A 17,919-nucleotide genomic window follows, 5' to 3' on the forward strand; every position below is an offset into this window, starting at 1 on the left:
ACCTGAAGCAGAGTCCATCTGTATTTTGCGTAGTACCCGACTGATGAGGCAGAAGGGGGGAAAGGCATAGAAAATTGTTTTCCCCAGCTCAGCGAGAATGCGTCCATCACTGCTGCCTCAGGGTCTGGTTCCCAAGCGACATATGTTGATACCTGGTGATTCAGTCGGGATGCAAAGAGATCGATATCTGGTGTTCCATATTGCTTTGTAATTTCAACAAATACTTTGGGGTTTAACATCCATTCGGTGTTATCATTGAATTTGCGTGACCTGGTGTCTGCCACTGTATTAAGCTTACCTGGTAGGTAAGTTGCTGATAGCCAAATATGTCTGTCGACCCACCATTGCCAGATTGTGTTGACCAGATTATCACATGATATCGATTTTATCCCGCCCATGTGATTAATGTAGGCCACCACTGTGGTATTGTCAATTTGTAAGCGGACATGCAAATGGTGCATAGTTGAACAGTAAGCTTTTAACCGATAAAACGCACCCAACATTTCCAAATAGTTTATACCCAGTGTCTGTAGGAGTGATGATTCTTGAGTATTCCATCTACCACCCGTACTGGATATAGTGTTAGTTGCTCCCCAGCCTTGAGCACTAGCATCCGTTTGTATCGTGAATGTTGGATTATTGATAACGATGGGGCTGGAACTATGCCAAATGTTCACTTTCCACCATTGTAATTCTGATATTGCTTTAGCTGGTAATTTCATGGTTTGGTCAAAATGACCTGCATGTTGTTTTAGCACTTGCACCTTTGCTCTTTGTAAGTTTTGGTAATGGAAAGGTCCAAGCTGGGTAGCTGGAAATGCTGCTACTAATTTCCCAATTACTCTTGCCACTTGTCGAATGGTTGGTTGATTGGTAATCATTAATTTGTTGCAGGCTTGTGCCAATTCTGCTGCTTTTTTTTTTGACAACGTTACAGACATGTGGACTGAGTTAATTGTGAATCCCAGATTGTCCATAGTTGTGGATGGCGTCAACTTAGATTTATCTGGATGTATGACAAATCCCAGAGTTTCAAATAAATGTTTAGTAGCTAATACTGCTGATTTAGCTAATTCCAGGGTTTTGCCTACTACCAAAATATCATCAAGATATGCCATGCAAATATGTTTTTGTTTTCTTAGTATTGCCAGGGCTGGTTTTAATATCTTGGTAAATAGTCTTGGGGCTGATGTTAGGCCATTAGGCAACGATTTGTACTGCCATAGTTGCCCCATCCAGTTAAACTGGATGAGTCTTATGCCTAAACGATGAGCCTTATGAATGGGTACTGAATAGTATGCATCTTTTAAATCGATGCATGCCATGAAGTATCCTTTGGAAATCAATTGTTTGGCAGTAACAAATGTTTCCATTTTGAAATGTATATACTTGATAAAAGTATTCAATGTCGTTAAGTCAATGATGATGCGACATCCACCATCTTTTTTGGATTTAGTAAAGATATTTGATACGAATTCCAAAGGGTCATGTTCCGATTTTTCTATGATTCCCTTTGTATGTAGTCTCACCAGTTCTGCCTGTCCCTCGCATTTTTCTTTTTGTGAGAGGGTAAACTCCCTGTGGGGTGCATGCTGAACTGGTGGCATACTTTTTTGAATAAATTCAATTTTGTATCCTTGAATACTTTGTAGTATATAATTGTCTGGAGTGATAGTCTCGATAGATGTTTCCAAAAACAGGTGTAACCTCCTCCCTGTTAGTAAAGGCCCTGCACCTTTTATGTTCTGGAAGGAACCAGACCCACCTACCTTCATTGTTACCGGTAGAATATTCATTTCCTGGGCTTCCGGCTCTTCATCTGTCGAGGTGGTGCTGTGTGGGGGTGGTGCATCTTCCATGGGGTCCGCTCTGGGCCCTGTCCTAAAAAAGACTTCCGGGGACGATATGCGGGCCCCATGCTTTCACCAGTACCATGTTGTAGACGCCTACTGGTGGATGCGTAGGGGTGCTGCCGTCTGGGTTGCATGGTCTTGCTCGTTCCGGGGCCTGCCCTCATGAGTCCAAGTGCTTTGGACTCCTTGTCCAGATCTTTTACCTGCTTTGGTAGATCTTTGCCAAATAGCAGGATTTGTGGTTGTGAGGTCGGCGTTTTGCACATTTAGGGTTGAGGGCAGGTCTTATGGCTTCTTTCCGAAGGATATTGATCTCATACTGTGTGTTACACAGCAGAGCCAGGGTGTCTTGTTGGTTATTGGTCATATCGACACCGCCCACGGAACGACCGTATGAGGTTATAGCTGACTTCAGGAGCTTCAGTATTTTTTGTAATTTTAGTTCTTGGGTTCGGATACCCAGCCCAATGTACCCCCAGATTTGGCTATTGACAGCTGGTACATTGAGCGATATACAGTTTTCTGGAGGCGTGTATAGATCCATCGTCTCATTGACTACCTGTTCTTGGAGTGGATTAAAGGACAGGTAGTCAATGCTAGCCGCCAGTTTGGGCTGTAACGGCTGTCCCGCTCGCGGTGTTACGGTGTAGCGGTTTACCACTCCCAGCGCTCTACCTGTTCCTGCACCCCCAGCATACTGCTGTGATCTTCAGCCAATGATCCCTGTTCTTGACCAGCCCAGCCCTGGTCGCCAACGCTCCCCTCTGCTGAGGGAGATGCGATGGCCAGTGCTGGGTATTGCACTGTGGCGGGTGTGCTTGCACTCCCTTGGCGGGCTTGCCTCATCTCCCGGAGCAAGTCCCGCTGGAGCATTTGCTCCATTAGCCGCTCCATGCGGGCCAAACGGTCACCTCTGCCGCTCTCGGGCGATGAGTCTTCCGTGCCGGACTCATCGGAGTAAACCGGCCGGACCGACTTCTGTTTAGCCTTGCCTCCAGTCCGCTGCGGTTGTTCGAGCTGTGCAGCTAGCGGCGCTGGGCTCAGCTGTACAGAAATTTCGTCGGTGACTGTGAACCGCAGCAAGTGCGGTCCAGGTGCCACCGGTCGCCCCCACTGCTGGGACCCTCCAGGGCTGTCGCAGTCGGACGGGGTACGACCTTCTTCGTTTGTCTTCCCTTGTTCATGTTTTCTATAACGATAAATCACAACAAGGGTTTTCCAAATAGGACCTCAGAGTAAGTTTTTACTTACCTGGAGGTCCCGTTTTAAACTCTGTTGTGGGAGAGCCCGTCACTGTTGCACTGCGTGAGATGCTATGCCACGCATGCGTGCTGGCGGGGTCTTCACGTAGTCACTCACGTGACTCCGAAGTAAAATGGGCTGATGACATCACTTTGCAAGCTGCTGGACCTGGCTCCACTAAGTCTGGAACTTTGCAGAAGTTTCAGGAAGCTTCTGCACCTGTGACCCACTGGTTGCCCTGAAGTCTGGGCTTTTGCAGGAGCTCCAGAACACTGACGCTTAATGCATGCTTGTGATTGGTCCAGAAGGGTGGCCTGCACCTGGAAATTTCTTATTGCCCTAAAGATGTTTCTACTTTGTTGCTATGTATGAAGATATTTGGAGGTACTGTTATATGATTGGGCGAAGGAGTTGTCACTCCATGTATCTTCTCTCCGGTATCGGTAGGGGTTGCCCTCCCCCTGTATTTTCGCGCCGTTAGTTATAGGGGTATAAAAGGGTGATCTTTCAGTTGGGGCTTGCCGGTTGTCTCTTTCTTCTTTTCTGTTTGCACGAGGCTGGTGAGGTCTCGAGTGAGTGGATCCGAGTCCGGCCCCGCGGTAACGTTTACAAATAAAGAAAAATTTGGATTCCAGTGTTCGTTTCAGTGATTGACTGAACCAGACCATGGGGATAGAAGACAGTTGCTGAAAAGTCGCACAAGTGGGACAGGCCCTTTACTCAGCAGGTCTGGCAACATTCCTTTTCGGCAGAGGTGCTGCCTGACCCGCTGAGTTACTCCAGCTTTTTATGTCTATTTTAAGGGTCATTCACAGATCAGCCCTCCAAGCAGCCAGCCATCCCCAGTGCTCACTGATCGACTCTTTTTCTTGTTCAACGTTTTTGATGAAGGGCAGCTCCTGGGCAATCAGCATGTGGTAGGAATGACAGCGAGCGAGATTCACCAGTCGCAGTATCACAAAGCGACCCTGCAAATGAAGGGAGATAATCAGCGAGGAGTACTGGACGTGGGTACCATGAACCCACAAATAATAGCAAAAGCAAAAATAAATTCTGAAAAACGGACAGAATATCCAATTGTGAATGAAGGAAAACATTCAAAATCACCCTGGGAGCTCCACATATAAACCCTGACTTCACTCCACCATTTTCCCCGTCCATCACAGTGAGGAATGTGGAGGAGTCACTGTGGTGGATGTTTATGTTAAAATGTGCTTTGTGTGTTCCGCTGCATTTTATTTGTACGACTGACTTGGCAAATGAAATTCCTCGTATTCTGCAAAATATACTTGGCTTATCAAGTATTATTGTGATTGTGATTGATTGTGATTGAAGTGCCCGACTAAGTCTTAGAATTGATGAGCTTGGCTCTTACTGAAGGATTCACCTTGGTGACGAAAATCAGGTTGTCTATATTGTGTGGAATGACCTGGCCATAGAGGAACTCTTCTGTTGTGGAGTAGTCAGATAGGATCTCGATGGAACTGTCAGGCAATGACTGTAGAAGGTTGAGTGATCTGAAAGAATAAATAAACTACATTTATATTAAAATAATTTGTTTTAAATACACTGACAGGATATTCAGGAGAGATCCACCTATAACGATCAGCCAAGTGATATCCCCAATCTGGATTTGTATCAACTACTCCTGCATCTCAGAGCAATGTAGCCCGTGAGACCTTAGAGTCATAGAGTCAAACAGCATGAAAACAGGCCCTTCAGCCCAACTCCTCCATGCCAATCAAGATGCCCCATCTAAGCAAGTCCCATTAATCCACATTTGGCCCATATCCCTCAAAACCTTTCCTATCCATGTTCCTGGCCAAATCTCTCTTAAATGTTGTTATTATACATACCTCAACCATTTCCTCTGGCAGCTCATTTCATATAGCAAGGGTTGTACAGAGGAATCCCAGGGTCAAAGTTTATAGCTCCCTAAAAGTGGCAACGCATTGGAAAAGAAGCCATATGGTAAGCTTGCCTTCATTGAGTACAAGAGTCAGGAAGTCATGATGCAGCTTTATACCACTGTTGTTAGGTCGCATTTGGAGTATTGCATGCAGTTCTGTTCACCCCAAACAGGATGGATGTGGGGCTTTGGAAAGGGTGCAGAGAAGGTTTCCCAGAATGATGACTGGATTAAGGGGTATTAGCTACAGGGTGAGGTTGGACAAACTTGGTGAATAGTTTTCTCTGGAGCACCGGTGGTTGAAGGGTGACCTGATAGAGGTATATAAAATTATGAGAGGCATAGGTATGGTGGACATTCAGAATCTTATTCCAAGGAGAGAAATATCAAATACTAGAGGGCACAGCTTAAGGGCACAGCACAGCACAGAGGAGCAAAATTTAAAGGAGATGTGCGGGCAAGATTATTACACAGAGGATGGTGAGTGCATGGAACGTGCTGCCTGGGATGGTGGGGGGAATCAGATATGAGGCTTTGAAGAGAATTTTGGATAAGCACATGGATATGCAGGGAAAGGAGGAATACGGATTATGCGCAGGTAAATAAGAGTTGGTCTTGGCATTATGTTCGGCACAGACATTGTGGACCGAAGGGTCTGTTCCTGTGCTGTATTCTTCTACGTTTAATGTTCTATGTTCTATATTCACCAGCTGGCTGTAAAGGTTGCCCTTCATGTTCCTATTAAATCTATCCCCTCTCACCTTAAACCTATATCCTTTAGTTGTTGATTCCCCTAACCTATTCCCCTTATGATTTTATACACCTCTATATGATCACCCCTCAGCCTCTAGTACTCAGAGGAATAAAGACCTCGCATTCCAAAACTCTTCATTGAACCAAGGCCCTCAAGTCATGGCAACAACATCATAAGTACTTTCAGCACCTTTTCAAACTTAACAGCTCAATGGCAGGTGTCCAAAATTGTATGTGATACTCCAAGTATAGCCTCACCAAAGCCTTGCATAACTAGAACATAGCATTCCAATTTCTATACAATTTCATGAATGATGAAGAACAACATGTCAAAAGCCTTCTTCACCACTCGATCTATCTGTGATTCTACCTTGTTGGGGATATTTCAATATTTCTGATGTTCCTCTCCCCCACACACTCACCTGTGCAACTTGTTTTCTTCTCCCTTTGATCACCTTTCCAATCCCTTCCCAACTGGTTCCACCCATCACCTACCAGCTTCTGCCCCACCCGTCCCTCATACTGCTATACACCAGCCATCTTTCCCCTATACACCAGACAATAAAGTATAATTCATTCATCCATCCATCCATTCTTTCCTCTCAGTCCCGATAGAGGATCGTGACCCAAATATTGACCTACAGTTTCTCCACAGATGTTGAGTTCCGCCAACATTCTGCATCTTGGTATAATATTCTTATGTTCCCCACTCCACTCTACCACCTACTTCCACGATACCCTTCACCCCTCTGCTGATTTTCAGAAACCGATGTCCTTTGGTTCCAATGTTCCAGCCATTGGGAATATTTCCTCTTATTTATACCTTCATTTCATTTGGTTCATCAACTGCGTAGAGAGGTGTACGGTGATACAGTGGCACAGCGGTAGAGTTGCTGACTTACAGCGCCAGAGACCAGGGTTCGATCCTGACTGCTATCTGTACAGAGTTTGTACGTTCTCCCTGTGACTGCGTGGGTTTTCCCCGGGTGTTGCGGTTTCCTCCCACACACTCAAGATGTACAGGCTTGTAGGTTAATTGGCTTCTGTAAATTGTAGATTGTCCCTAGTATGGAGGATAGTGCTAGTGTATGGGATGATTGCTAGTCAGTGTGGACAGTGTTTCCACCCTGTATCTCTAAGAAAAGGTACAGCAAGGAAACAGGCCCTTCCACCCACTGACTCCGTGCCAACCATCAAGCACTTATTACACCTATATTAATCTATTTTTATTCTTCCTGCATTCACATCAACTCCCCCCACTCACCTACACAAAAGGGGCAAATTACAGCAGCCAATTAACCTCCAACATGAGAGAAAACCCAGGCGCCAGGGGGGAAACCAGGCATAGGATGAATGTGCAAACTCCACACAGACTGTGACGGAGGTCAGGATTGAACCCAGGTCACCGGTACTGTGAGGCAAAGGCTCTCGATATTCGTGCATCTAATTATCTTTTTTATCTCATTTACGAACCACCTTAGAATAGCCCACACCACTCGGAAAACACGTTGCATTTGTCTATAGGTTTTGGAAAATCAGTAAAATAAGACAACTCACCATAAAACGGGAGGAGTGACAGTACCTGAAAAAAACAAAGCGATGGTGTGCTTCATCCACTAACACCTCGTCAAGTTTATTTGCAAAGAAATCCTCTCTGTCAACAACCAGCAGCTCAGTGTCCTCCACACAAACTGCAGTGAAGTTCCTTCGCAGCCGTTTCAGCACGGGAATCTCCTGCAATAGAAACCAATGGATTTCATGGGGAACCTGCACCTGAAGCACATGGGATGTTTCCCATTTATTCATATCATGTCAGCAATGTCAGCCACTGGAGGTCACTCAGTGAGGTTCACCTTTCCGTGCCTAGTGAACTCTCATTTAGGATTGCACTTTCAGTAAACTCCTGGATGTGGAGACTTTGGAGAGGGTGCAGAGGAGGTTTGGATAAGCTGGGATTGTTTTCTCTGGAATATCATAGGTTCACGGGAGACGATATATGTATCTAGATTTATGAGAGGCATCGATTGGGTAGACAGTCAGAACCAATTTCCTAGGGTGAAAATGGCCAACCCAAGAGAGCATAGCTCTATGGTGAGCGGGGAAAGTTTTTTTGGAGATGTGTTGTCAAGTTTTTTTACAGAGTGTTGGGGGTCTGAAACGCATTGCCAGGAGTGGTGGTTGAGGCAGATATGGCATTTAAAAGGCTTTTACATAGGAACATGGCAGTGCAAGTAATAGAGGGATATGGATCATGTAGAGGCAGATGAGATCAGCTTAGCTTGGCATTGTGTTCGCATAAACATTGGGAGCCAAGGGACCTGTTCCTGTGCTGTCCCATGTTCTATGCTCCTCAGTCACCGTTCCCAGGATTACAACCCCAATGAATTCCAAATTTCAGTCAAATTCTCCCGTTCTCCCTAATGTACAGGGCCGCACACCCAGTGAATTCCCCATCTCCGCATGAACACACACTGGGAATACTCACTCCAAACCTGGCACCTTTCCGCAAGTCAGCTTGCTGTTCCTCTTTAAAAGCACTGCTCCCATCTAGGTCCGTGGAGAAGCTGACACCTCCAGAGTATATGAAGTAGAAACTGTGTGCTGGATCACCCTTTCTTATTATCACCCTCCTCCTCCTGAACCTGGAAATGTACCACAAAAGTCGTCAATATCAAGCCAACATTTTTTCTTCCTTGCTCTCCCCGTTATCCTTCATTCTCTTCCCCTCTTCGTGCCACTGGGACCATTCCCCAAGATCATTTGTGCACAGTAACCACCACGCTAATGCAGCTGCTTTGAGCAAAAGCCACAATACCTATTGAGCATTATCTATAGCAGCGTTCTAAGTCAGGGTCTACAGTGTCAGAGAGACAAGAGCCTGACTGCGACTTCAGAGGAGAGAAGAGGAATTTTACAGCGTAGAACTGTCGGAGCAGGAAGCGTGGCCAGCAATGGTGGAGCAATTCAAATGGGCGATAAAGACACAGTTGTCCAACTCAGGTCCAAACCTCAGAACTCAAATTAATTTTGTTCTCCACTCCAACATTATCCTCATCATGTAGCAATCCAGTGACTGAGTATTATAAGCTTGATTAGTCCTGTGTAGGTTCCACAGCTATCTAGTCGACACCTCATCCCACCCCTTTCTCGCAGATTCTCAGTCTCTGCCACATCTGCTCTCAAGATGAAGCTTTCCAATCCAGGACATCTTGGATGTCCTCTTAATTCAGAAAACATGGATTCCCCCGTCCGCAATTGCGGATGGAGCCATCACCCGTGTTACCTCAAATTCCTGCAGTTTTACTTTAACCGCTCACCCCACTTCTCATACAAAATAGGGATAGAGTTCCTCATCCTCACCTTTCACGACCCCCCCACAGTTTCCTCATCCTACACATCTTTCTCTGACATTTCTATCCATTTCAACGCGATACCACCTCGACACTTCTTCCCCAGCTCAACTCTTTCTGCTTTCAGCAGAGACCACTAGTTCCATGACTCCCTGATGTGCACATCTCTCCCCACCCACTCCTCCCCTCCCCGGGAAGTTTCCCTAGCAACTACTGGAGATGCAGCAGTTGTCCCTACAATTCTTCCCTCATCTCCATCCAGGGACCCCAACTTCCCTTCCAGGTGTGACAGAGGTTACTCCTCCAACCTCTTCTAATGCATTCAGTGTTCCCGATGCAGCCTCACCTACATTGGTGGGACCAAGCAGCGACCAGGTGAACATTTTTGCCGAACAATGCTCTCTATCCACCAGGACCAGCTGGAGCTCTCAGTTGCAAACCACTTCAATACGCTTTCCATCTACATACCAGCAGGCGGCAGCACAGTGGCACAGCGATAGAGTTGCTGCTTCACAGAGCAAGAGATCTGGATTCGATCCAGAGCTTGAGTTCTGTCCGTGTGATGTTTGCACGTTTTCCCTGTGACCACATGGATTTTCGTTGGGTTTTCCAGTTTCCTCCCACATCCCAAAGATGTGCAGATTTGGAGGATAATTGGCTTTGGTAAAATTGTAAATTGTTCCTAGTGCGCAGGATAGTGCTAATGTACAGGGTGATCGCTGGTCAACACAGACTCAGTCAGACGAAGGACCTGTTTCGGCTCTGAATCCCTAAAGTCTAAAGTCAACCAGTCTGTCTTCAGCCCCCTTCACTGTCAGAGTGGGACCTCATGCGAACTGAAAGAACATCATCTCATATTTTGCTTGGATAGTCTCCAGTCCAATGGCATGAACATTAAATTCTCCAATCTGAAGTAACCCCCTCCTCCCCCACTTCCCTCTCCTTCACATCTACCCAAGTCCTCTCTCACACACCCTTTCCACTCCTCCCCCCGCCCACACCGTCACCTGGTTCCTTTTCCATACTCCATCTCTCCCCCCTTCCGGTCCACTTCCCCCACCCTATTCCCATTTCCCTACCATCCCTCCCTCTGGGTCTACATTTCAATCCCCATCTTCCTTTCTTATCCGATTCCACCATTTGCATCTCTCTGCCTTCTCCACTTATAACCTCCAGCCTTAGTTACTAACTCAACCTTATCTCCCCTGCCTGACACATTTGCCAATCAAGATTTAGAGCGATTCAGCATTTACTTTACAGTTGTAAAATCATTGAAACCTGCCGGTCAAAGGTCTCTTGGGATTGCTCTCCAGATCACCTGGAGCACATTTGATTAAATTCAAATTGAATCTTCCCACTAAATTGATCTACGATTAGTAGGAAGTACCTGCAGATTCCGAAGATAGACACAAAGTGCTGGAGTAACTAGGAGGGTCAGGGCAGCAGCTCTGGGGGAAAAGAATGGGTGAGACGTTTTGGGTCGTAACCCTTCTTCAGACTGAAAGTGGAGGGAAGGGAAAAGGGGAGGGGGAAGAGGGAGGGGAAGAGGGAGGGGGAGGAGGAGGAGGGTGGACACTTCAACAATTTGTGTCTATCTTTGATTTAAGATTAGATTAGAAGACTGCACAACCTTAAGGGTCTGGGATGCGGCAAGAATTTGTTGCGGTCAAAGTCAAACAATCCATCGTCCTTTTATCTACATAAAATGCTAGAAAGCGTGACTTTTAGGTGAGAAAGGGAAACAAATTATTTTACACAGAGAGTGGTGAGTGCCTGGAACATGTTGCCAGGGGAAGTTGTGGAAGCAGATATGACGGCAATGTTTCAAAGGTGCTTAGACAGATACTTGAACAAGCAAGGTGTAGAGGGATACAGATCACGTGCAGGCAGACGGGATTAGTTTCAATTGGCATCATGGTCTGCGCAGAGCTCGTGGTCCGAAGGGCCTGTTCCTGTGCTGTACGGTTTCTACGCTCGAGATTCATGCATAACTGACACAAAATCCATTTACTTTTTCCAGTAAACCCCACTTGGAATTTGAGAATAGATGAGTGGACTCACTTGAAGAACATAAATTACGAACTTACATTTGTATTGACTATGTGGTTATTTAACTGTGGTACAGAAAGTAAATACAACAAAGCACTCTACCCCAATACAACTTGCTCCTAAACTCTTTGAAACTCGAAAAGTGCACCCAGTCCCCTGTTCACTGATGTCACTATGTTGCTCGCCTACCGTTCGTATCTCATTATTTTTGCCAGCAAAAGCTGGTAGGATTTTCTGTAGTGTCTGAAGCTCAGCAAAGATCTCATGACAACTGTAAGCAATTCCAGATCATGCATTGTCCGCTGCTCGGGTAGTTTCATGGTGATCTGAATCTCTGTATTGGAAAGGTTATTCTGTGGGTTAGAAATAAGTAGCAATTACAATGTATCCTCTGAGGCTTGTACTTTAACAGGTGACGAGGAACAGATTGAGGAGTTTTTGGATGCTATTGATCTAGGAAGATCTTGTGACAGAGGTCCCGCAACATCCTACCCAGGAAACAACTGAATCACACGGACTGCAGTGCTTCAAGGAGGCAACTCATCTCACCTTCTCTAAACAAAATGTGATGGTGCAGTGGCGCAGCTAGTAGAGGTGCTGCCTTGTAGTTCCAGAGACGTGGACCGCTGTCTCCGTGGAGATTATACATTCTCCCTGCGACCGTGTGGGTTTCCTCTGGGTGCTTCAGTATGGGATGTTGGGCTAATTGGCTATTGTGAATTGTCCCTTGTGTGAAATTGAGTGGTAGACGATGAGGAGAGTTGATAGAATGTGGGGAGAATGGGATTAGTGTAGGAGTAATGTAAATGGGTGGCTGATGGTCAGGATGGACTCAGTGGGCTGAAGGGCCTGCCACTATGCTGCATTTCTCAATAAGCAGGTGAGAAGATTAAACTAAATACAGAAATTAAGGAGAGCAAGTTTAGCAGATCGGACAGGCAGGAGCACAGCAGACAGCGAGGGAAGAAAATGTTGTAACTACATTGATTTCAGACCTAATAGGTAAAGCACATGAACATAGAAACATAGAAAATAGGTGCAGGAGTAGGCCATTCGGCCCTTCGAGCCTGCACCGCCATTCAATATGATCATGGCTGATCATCCAACTCAGTATCCCATACCTGCCTTTTCTCCATACCCCCTGATCCCTTTAGCCACAAGGGCCACATCTAACTCCCTCTTAAATGTAGCCAATGAACTGGCCTCAACTACCTTATGTGGCAGAGAATTCCACAGATTCACCACTCTCTGTGTAAAAAATGATTTTCTCATCTCAGTCCTAAAAGACTTCCCTCTTATCCTTAAACTGTGACCCCTTGTTCTGGACTTCTCCAACATCGGGAATAATCTTCCTGCATCTAGCCTGTCCAACCCCTTAAGAATTTTCCGACCCCTTAAGAACACAGGTCATGCATAAGTATATGGAACTGGCCACTATTACTGAAATGTGGATGAAGGATGAACAGGACTGACCGCTCAATATCCAGGTGTACAAATGCTACAGGAGGGATAGAGGTAGGAGTAAAGAGAGCAGGGGATTGTTGCATATTTTGATTAGTGGGTATATCACACATTACTTAGAATGGATATTCCTGGGGGATTGTCCAGTGAGATTATATCAATGGAATTGAGAAATAAGAGGGGAGTGATACTTTTGTTGTGATTATAGGCCCGTAAAGGTTAACGCAAGTAAGAGGAAAAACTAGTTTAGGAGATCACAGACAGCTGCAAAAATAATAGGTTGTAATAGGAAGGCATTTTAACTTTCCAAATATTGACTGGGGGACTGCCATTATGCCAAGGGCTTGGATGAGGTGCAATCTATTATAAGTGTTCAGGAAAATTTACTTAATGAACATGTATATCTGTGAGTCTACTGAGGATTGAAAATGAGGTGTCACCTGCATTTCGGGTTGCATGGATAAGAATAAGTCAGGTGTGGCAAACTCCCCTTCACTCCTTTACCATAGTTGAGAAGGCAGAGAGGGTTCATTCCATCTTATCCCAGAAATCAGCACCCTTGCCAGTACTGCCCTGCCTCATGCTGCACTTTGTACTCAAGCTTCTTTCTGGGCAGCTTAATGACCAAGTCAAAATTGAAGATCTGATAGGGAAGATCTGAGTGGAAATATGGTGGAAGCATTAAATTGGACGCACTGTTTGTGCTGAGCATAAACACTAACAAGAGTCCGTTCGGCTGAATAGTTTAAAGTGGAAATTACAACGTAACTCTTTGTAATCTGAACCTCTCCGGTTCTGATTTGTTCTGAGAAAAGGTATTGAATTTGGATTGTACATTTCACCTCACTGCCTTTTCAACCAAAACTGCCTACTGCCTTTCAGCTACTGCCTTAATTTCCCTGCCTTTGTCCTGGTCCCAGTGCTTGTCAAAGCTGGAAATACGAGGGGCCAACTTACATGCCGTGTCTTGAAGTATTGAAAATCAAATGCGGCTTTGCTGCTTTCTCTCTGTTCCTGTGGAGGAAGAGATAAAAAGGGACCATGGTTAACTCTTTCACAGCCCAAGGGAATCCCTAGAGGGAAGAATAGAGAGCGCCTAGGATGCTGAGAGGGACCATGTTCAGCGCGGTGTTGATTCTAACTCAGTGCAGTATCTGGATTCTTGTAAGCAGCTTCCTTGATTCAATGGGGCAGATGAGGTGGTTGTGGGCATTACCATCACTCAGGGACCAGATATCTGGGCCCACTGTCATAATTTGCCTCTTCCTCCATCTCAGTTGGGCCCGAATACTGGCCAGCAGGCTACAGTGATGGGATATCACAGGAAGAGACGAAGAGATTGGTCCCCGGCAGACAGGAAAGTGGGATGAGGATAGATACAAAAGCTGGAGCACCATCTTTGGAGAGTAGGAATGGGTGACGTTTCAGGTCGAGACCCTTCTTCAAACTGGTTAGGGATAAGGAGAATGATAGATATAGATGAAGATGTAGAGAGATAAAGGAGAATGAATGAAAGATATGCAAAAAAGTTACGATATTAAAGGAAACAGGCCATTGTTACCTGTTTATTAGGTGAAAATGTGTAAACCAACATCTGCAGTTCCTTTCTGCAGGTTTGTTGGTTAATTGGCCTCTGTGAATTGTCCCTAGTGTGTAGAATAGAATGAATGTACGGATGATTGTTAGTTGGTACTAACTCAGCGGACTGCAGGAGTGGGGCATGCTCTCACCTCTTCAGTCTGTGACTTGCTGCCGTACTTTGTCAACGTTGCCCAAACCTCCATGAAGGATTTGGATGACACACGCAGGCGCATGCAGATCCGGCACATTATTATCACCCTTTTAGCGACATACCAGAACCTGTGGTGGTACTGAGGAACCTACAAGCAAACAATTAGACCACGCACTTTGTTGTCGATATAAATTATCTAGATCAAAATGTAGAAGCATGATTAAAGAGGTTTGCTGCAGACAGTCTCCAGGTTAGGAAAGGGTTCCATTCCTGAGAGCAGTTTGTGACGTGAACGAGCGAGTGAGCAGACGCGGGATGAATGACCACCAGCCAGCCTCACCAACTCAGTAAGTGAGCGGGTGAGCCCGCTGAGTGCCCCCAGCCCTGCTCAGCTCGATCCAACCCGTGATTGTTTCTAAATCCCCCATTCCCACCCGGCAGAAGATGCCTGCAGATCTGTTGCAGCCGGCAATTCCATCCCCATTCATCCCACCAGATTCACAAACACTCATTCGTATGTACAATGTGTCCATACTGTAAGTCTGGCATTCATAACTCAGGGGGGTCATGCATAAAACCTAGCTGTGTGGTGGGAAGGGAAAGTTTAGACTGGAGGAGTTGTAGATAGTGTGTTCAGCTGGGAAGAAAAATGGCAAATAAAAATGAATCCAGTTATGTGAGGTTATGCATTTGTGGAGGAGTGGCAATGAGAGAGAGTACATAATAAATGGGGGGGGGGGGGGGGCATTTCATGATGTGGAACTTGGAGTGTAAGTCCATGTATCCGTAGAGGTCAATAAGATTAATAAATCATATGGGATAGTTTCCTTTATTAGTCAAGGCGCATGATAGAAAAGGAATATTATACAATGCTTGTTAGCCCACAGCTTGAGTACAATGTAGAATTCTGGTCACTACATTTTAGGAGAGATACTGTTGCATTGGCGAGGATGCAGAATTGAACAAGAAGGATGGAAAATTGCAGATTGGAGGAAGGATTGATCTGGGGTTGTTTCCAATAGAGTAAAGAATGCTGGGGCTAAAACAGGGGTTGTATAAGGAAATGTTCCCCTTCATTGACAAGTGAAAATCCAAGAGAGATTTAGAGCAATTGGAAGACCTAGCTGAGTTGGAGGATTGCAAGGGGATATTTCTTTCATTCAAAGAGTAATGTATGTCTGGAACTCATTACCTGAGAGGGTAAGTCAAGGCAAAAACTATCACCATTATTTAAAAGGCTGATGGATGTGAACGTGCAGGAATATAGGGAGGTGGGCCCAGGTTGGATAGGTCTACTTCAAGTAGCATAGGTATGATGGGCTGAATGGCAAAAAACTATCCGAAGTGTCACGTTCATTAATTCCTCGTTTCCAGCTCAGGATGTCCCCATGAAGTCTAGAGCCAAGAGGGCAATTTTAACCTGTTGCAATATAAGTGTGGCAAGATTTCAGAAAGTTATTCCCAGGCTGTATTCTTAACCAATATCACTCACCATATCAGCCTCCTCTGCAGAAGTCTGAAAAGCATAAAACAGATCAATTAATAGAATTGCCTTTGATGGAACCAATTTGGGTTATGTTGCGTTTTGTTATTAGATTGTATGTATTCACCCAATCTATGCCAAATAGATAGGTAGAGGAAGTATAACTTTAGGCCTGCTCAATATTCATTACAGGCCTAAAGAGTCTGTTACACAAGGGTAAATTTAAAATGAAGTTTGACCTTAAAGCTGTGTCCTGGTGAGCTTTACCTGTAATCTTCACATGTAATCAAAAACCAAAGTTTACTGATATGAAACCCAACTACAGGTAAGAAAAAAAATTAACAAAACAAAGTAGTCCAACTCCAGAGGCCTGGGTTCGATCTTGACCCACAGGTTTGTCGAGTGAAGTTTGCTCATTCCTCTTCGGATCAGATGGATTTTTTCCATGTACTCCTGTTTTCTCCTATGTCCCAAAGATGTGCAAGTCAGTGTGTAACTAGTGTAGGTATATGGTGGGAGAATCAGACATAATTGATGGGCCGGTGAGACAGATAGGTGATAAGTTGAGGAAAGGGACTAATGGGATTGCCCTGAGAGTTGTCACAGACTTGTCTGTAATTTAAGAATATAGAAGGCATGAATACACTAAGGGCAATTTACAGTAATCAGCTAAGACACCGACCTGCATGTCTTCGGGACATGGGCGAAAATTGGAGTACCTGGGGAAAGCTGTGCAGACCCATGGAAAATGCGCAAACTCCACACAGATTACACTCAAAGTCAGGATCAAACCGCGGTTTCTGGGGCTGTGAAGTGGCTGCTCTACCTGCTGCTCCACTCAGCCATCCCTGGACAGCAAACTCAATTTCTGAGCTCAGGTCACTGGAGCGGAACTGATCCCTGACTTTTGGACAAGGAAACAAGTTTTCCCCCCAACTTTGAACAGCAGCACTGTAAACTAGAAGAACACATTACAAATTGTGAGAGAAATATGGAACAGCAAAACTTACTTTGCGAATCTGGCCATCTCCATGTTCCTGAAAGATTAAGGATTAACAGAATAAGAATTGATCATTGTAAGTCTCTATCTTGCTCTATTGAAACTCTGTATTTTGGGGGCCCTGCTCGCTAATGCTCTACAGTAACAGTTGTCCATCTGCCCTTATTCTGATAGGTGGCTTTCGTCACCATTTTGCACCTTTCCGCCAACCATTCTGTTGCCCAACCATTCGTCTCACATGCAGATCAAATGGTCCATACTGGCTTGTTTCTTTCATGCCTCAGATTACATGGTGAGGAAGATTAGACAGGCAGGAGTATATTCTTCCTGGAACACAAGAGGCTGAGTGGTGACCTTAGTAAGGTTGTAAAACTACGAGGGGTACAGAACCAACATTAAGAGTGGAGATATAGAACACTGCATAAATATGGTGCAAAAAAGACAGAATACTGGAGGAACTCAGCGGGTCTAGGTCCTGAAGCAGTCTCAATCCAAAACCTCAACCATCTCTCTACCACCACAGATGCTGCCTGACCCACTGGGTTCTTTCAGATAGTCTATCATAGTCAGACCATTTTTCTCAGGGCAGGGGAGTCTTGAATGTTTATGGTCAGAGGGAAGAAACTTAAAGGGGTTTTGAGAGGTAGGTTTTCCACACACTGGATGGTGAATATATGGAATGAGATACTGGAGGAGGTGGTGGAGGCGGATACAATTACAATGTTTAAAAGGCATTTGGATATGAAAGGTTGACAGTGGTGCAGGTCTAATGAGATAGTGTGGACAGGCACTACATTCAGCATGAACTAAAAGTTTCTGTGCTGGACCACTCTGCAATGCTTTGAATGAAGAGCAGAGTCATCCCTGCATGAAGTCCAGAGACACTGGGAAAGAGAGCTGCTGCCTTGGGGACTGATGGACGGTGAGGATGCATCACATTGAACTGCCTCTGAGACAGATTTTAACTGAAATGGTGGGGCATAGTTCAAGGTGAAGACCAGCTATGGATTCAATCTCTTCAGGTTCCTTAAAGATCTAGAGAATCTATCACCTACAGACGTATTGTGCACAGTCCTTGAAATAGATA

At 45.2% G+C, this 17,919-nt stretch overlaps 1 protein-coding gene across 1 annotated transcript in view; it reads right to left on the reverse strand.

Annotated features, from left to right (window-relative positions):
* cnbd2 (cyclic nucleotide binding domain containing 2) overlaps window positions 1–17,919 on the reverse strand; it is a 34,553-nt gene that overhangs the window by 15,030 nt on the left and 1,604 nt on the right. The window contains exons 2-10 of the mRNA XM_033023500.1: window positions 16,843–16,869; window positions 15,842–15,865; window positions 14,348–14,497; window positions 13,575–13,631; window positions 11,346–11,509; window positions 8,243–8,399; window positions 7,340–7,491; window positions 4,483–4,612; window positions 3,949–4,063 (exon numbers count right to left, since the gene is read on the reverse strand). Of these exons, the coding sequence (XP_032879391.1) occupies window positions 3,949–4,063; window positions 4,483–4,612; window positions 7,340–7,491; window positions 8,243–8,399; window positions 11,346–11,509; window positions 13,575–13,631; window positions 14,348–14,497; window positions 15,842–15,865; window positions 16,843–16,869 (976 nt within the window). The remainder of the gene's footprint in view (window positions 1–3,948; window positions 4,064–4,482; window positions 4,613–7,339; window positions 7,492–8,242; window positions 8,400–11,345; window positions 11,510–13,574; window positions 13,632–14,347; window positions 14,498–15,841; window positions 15,866–16,842; window positions 16,870–17,919) is intronic.

Source organism: Amblyraja radiata, chromosome 7 (genome assembly GCF_010909765.2).
Source record: "Amblyraja radiata isolate CabotCenter1 chromosome 7, sAmbRad1.1.pri, whole genome shotgun sequence".
In the NCBI taxonomy this organism is placed as follows: domain Eukaryota; kingdom Metazoa; phylum Chordata; class Chondrichthyes; order Rajiformes; family Rajidae; genus Amblyraja; species Amblyraja radiata.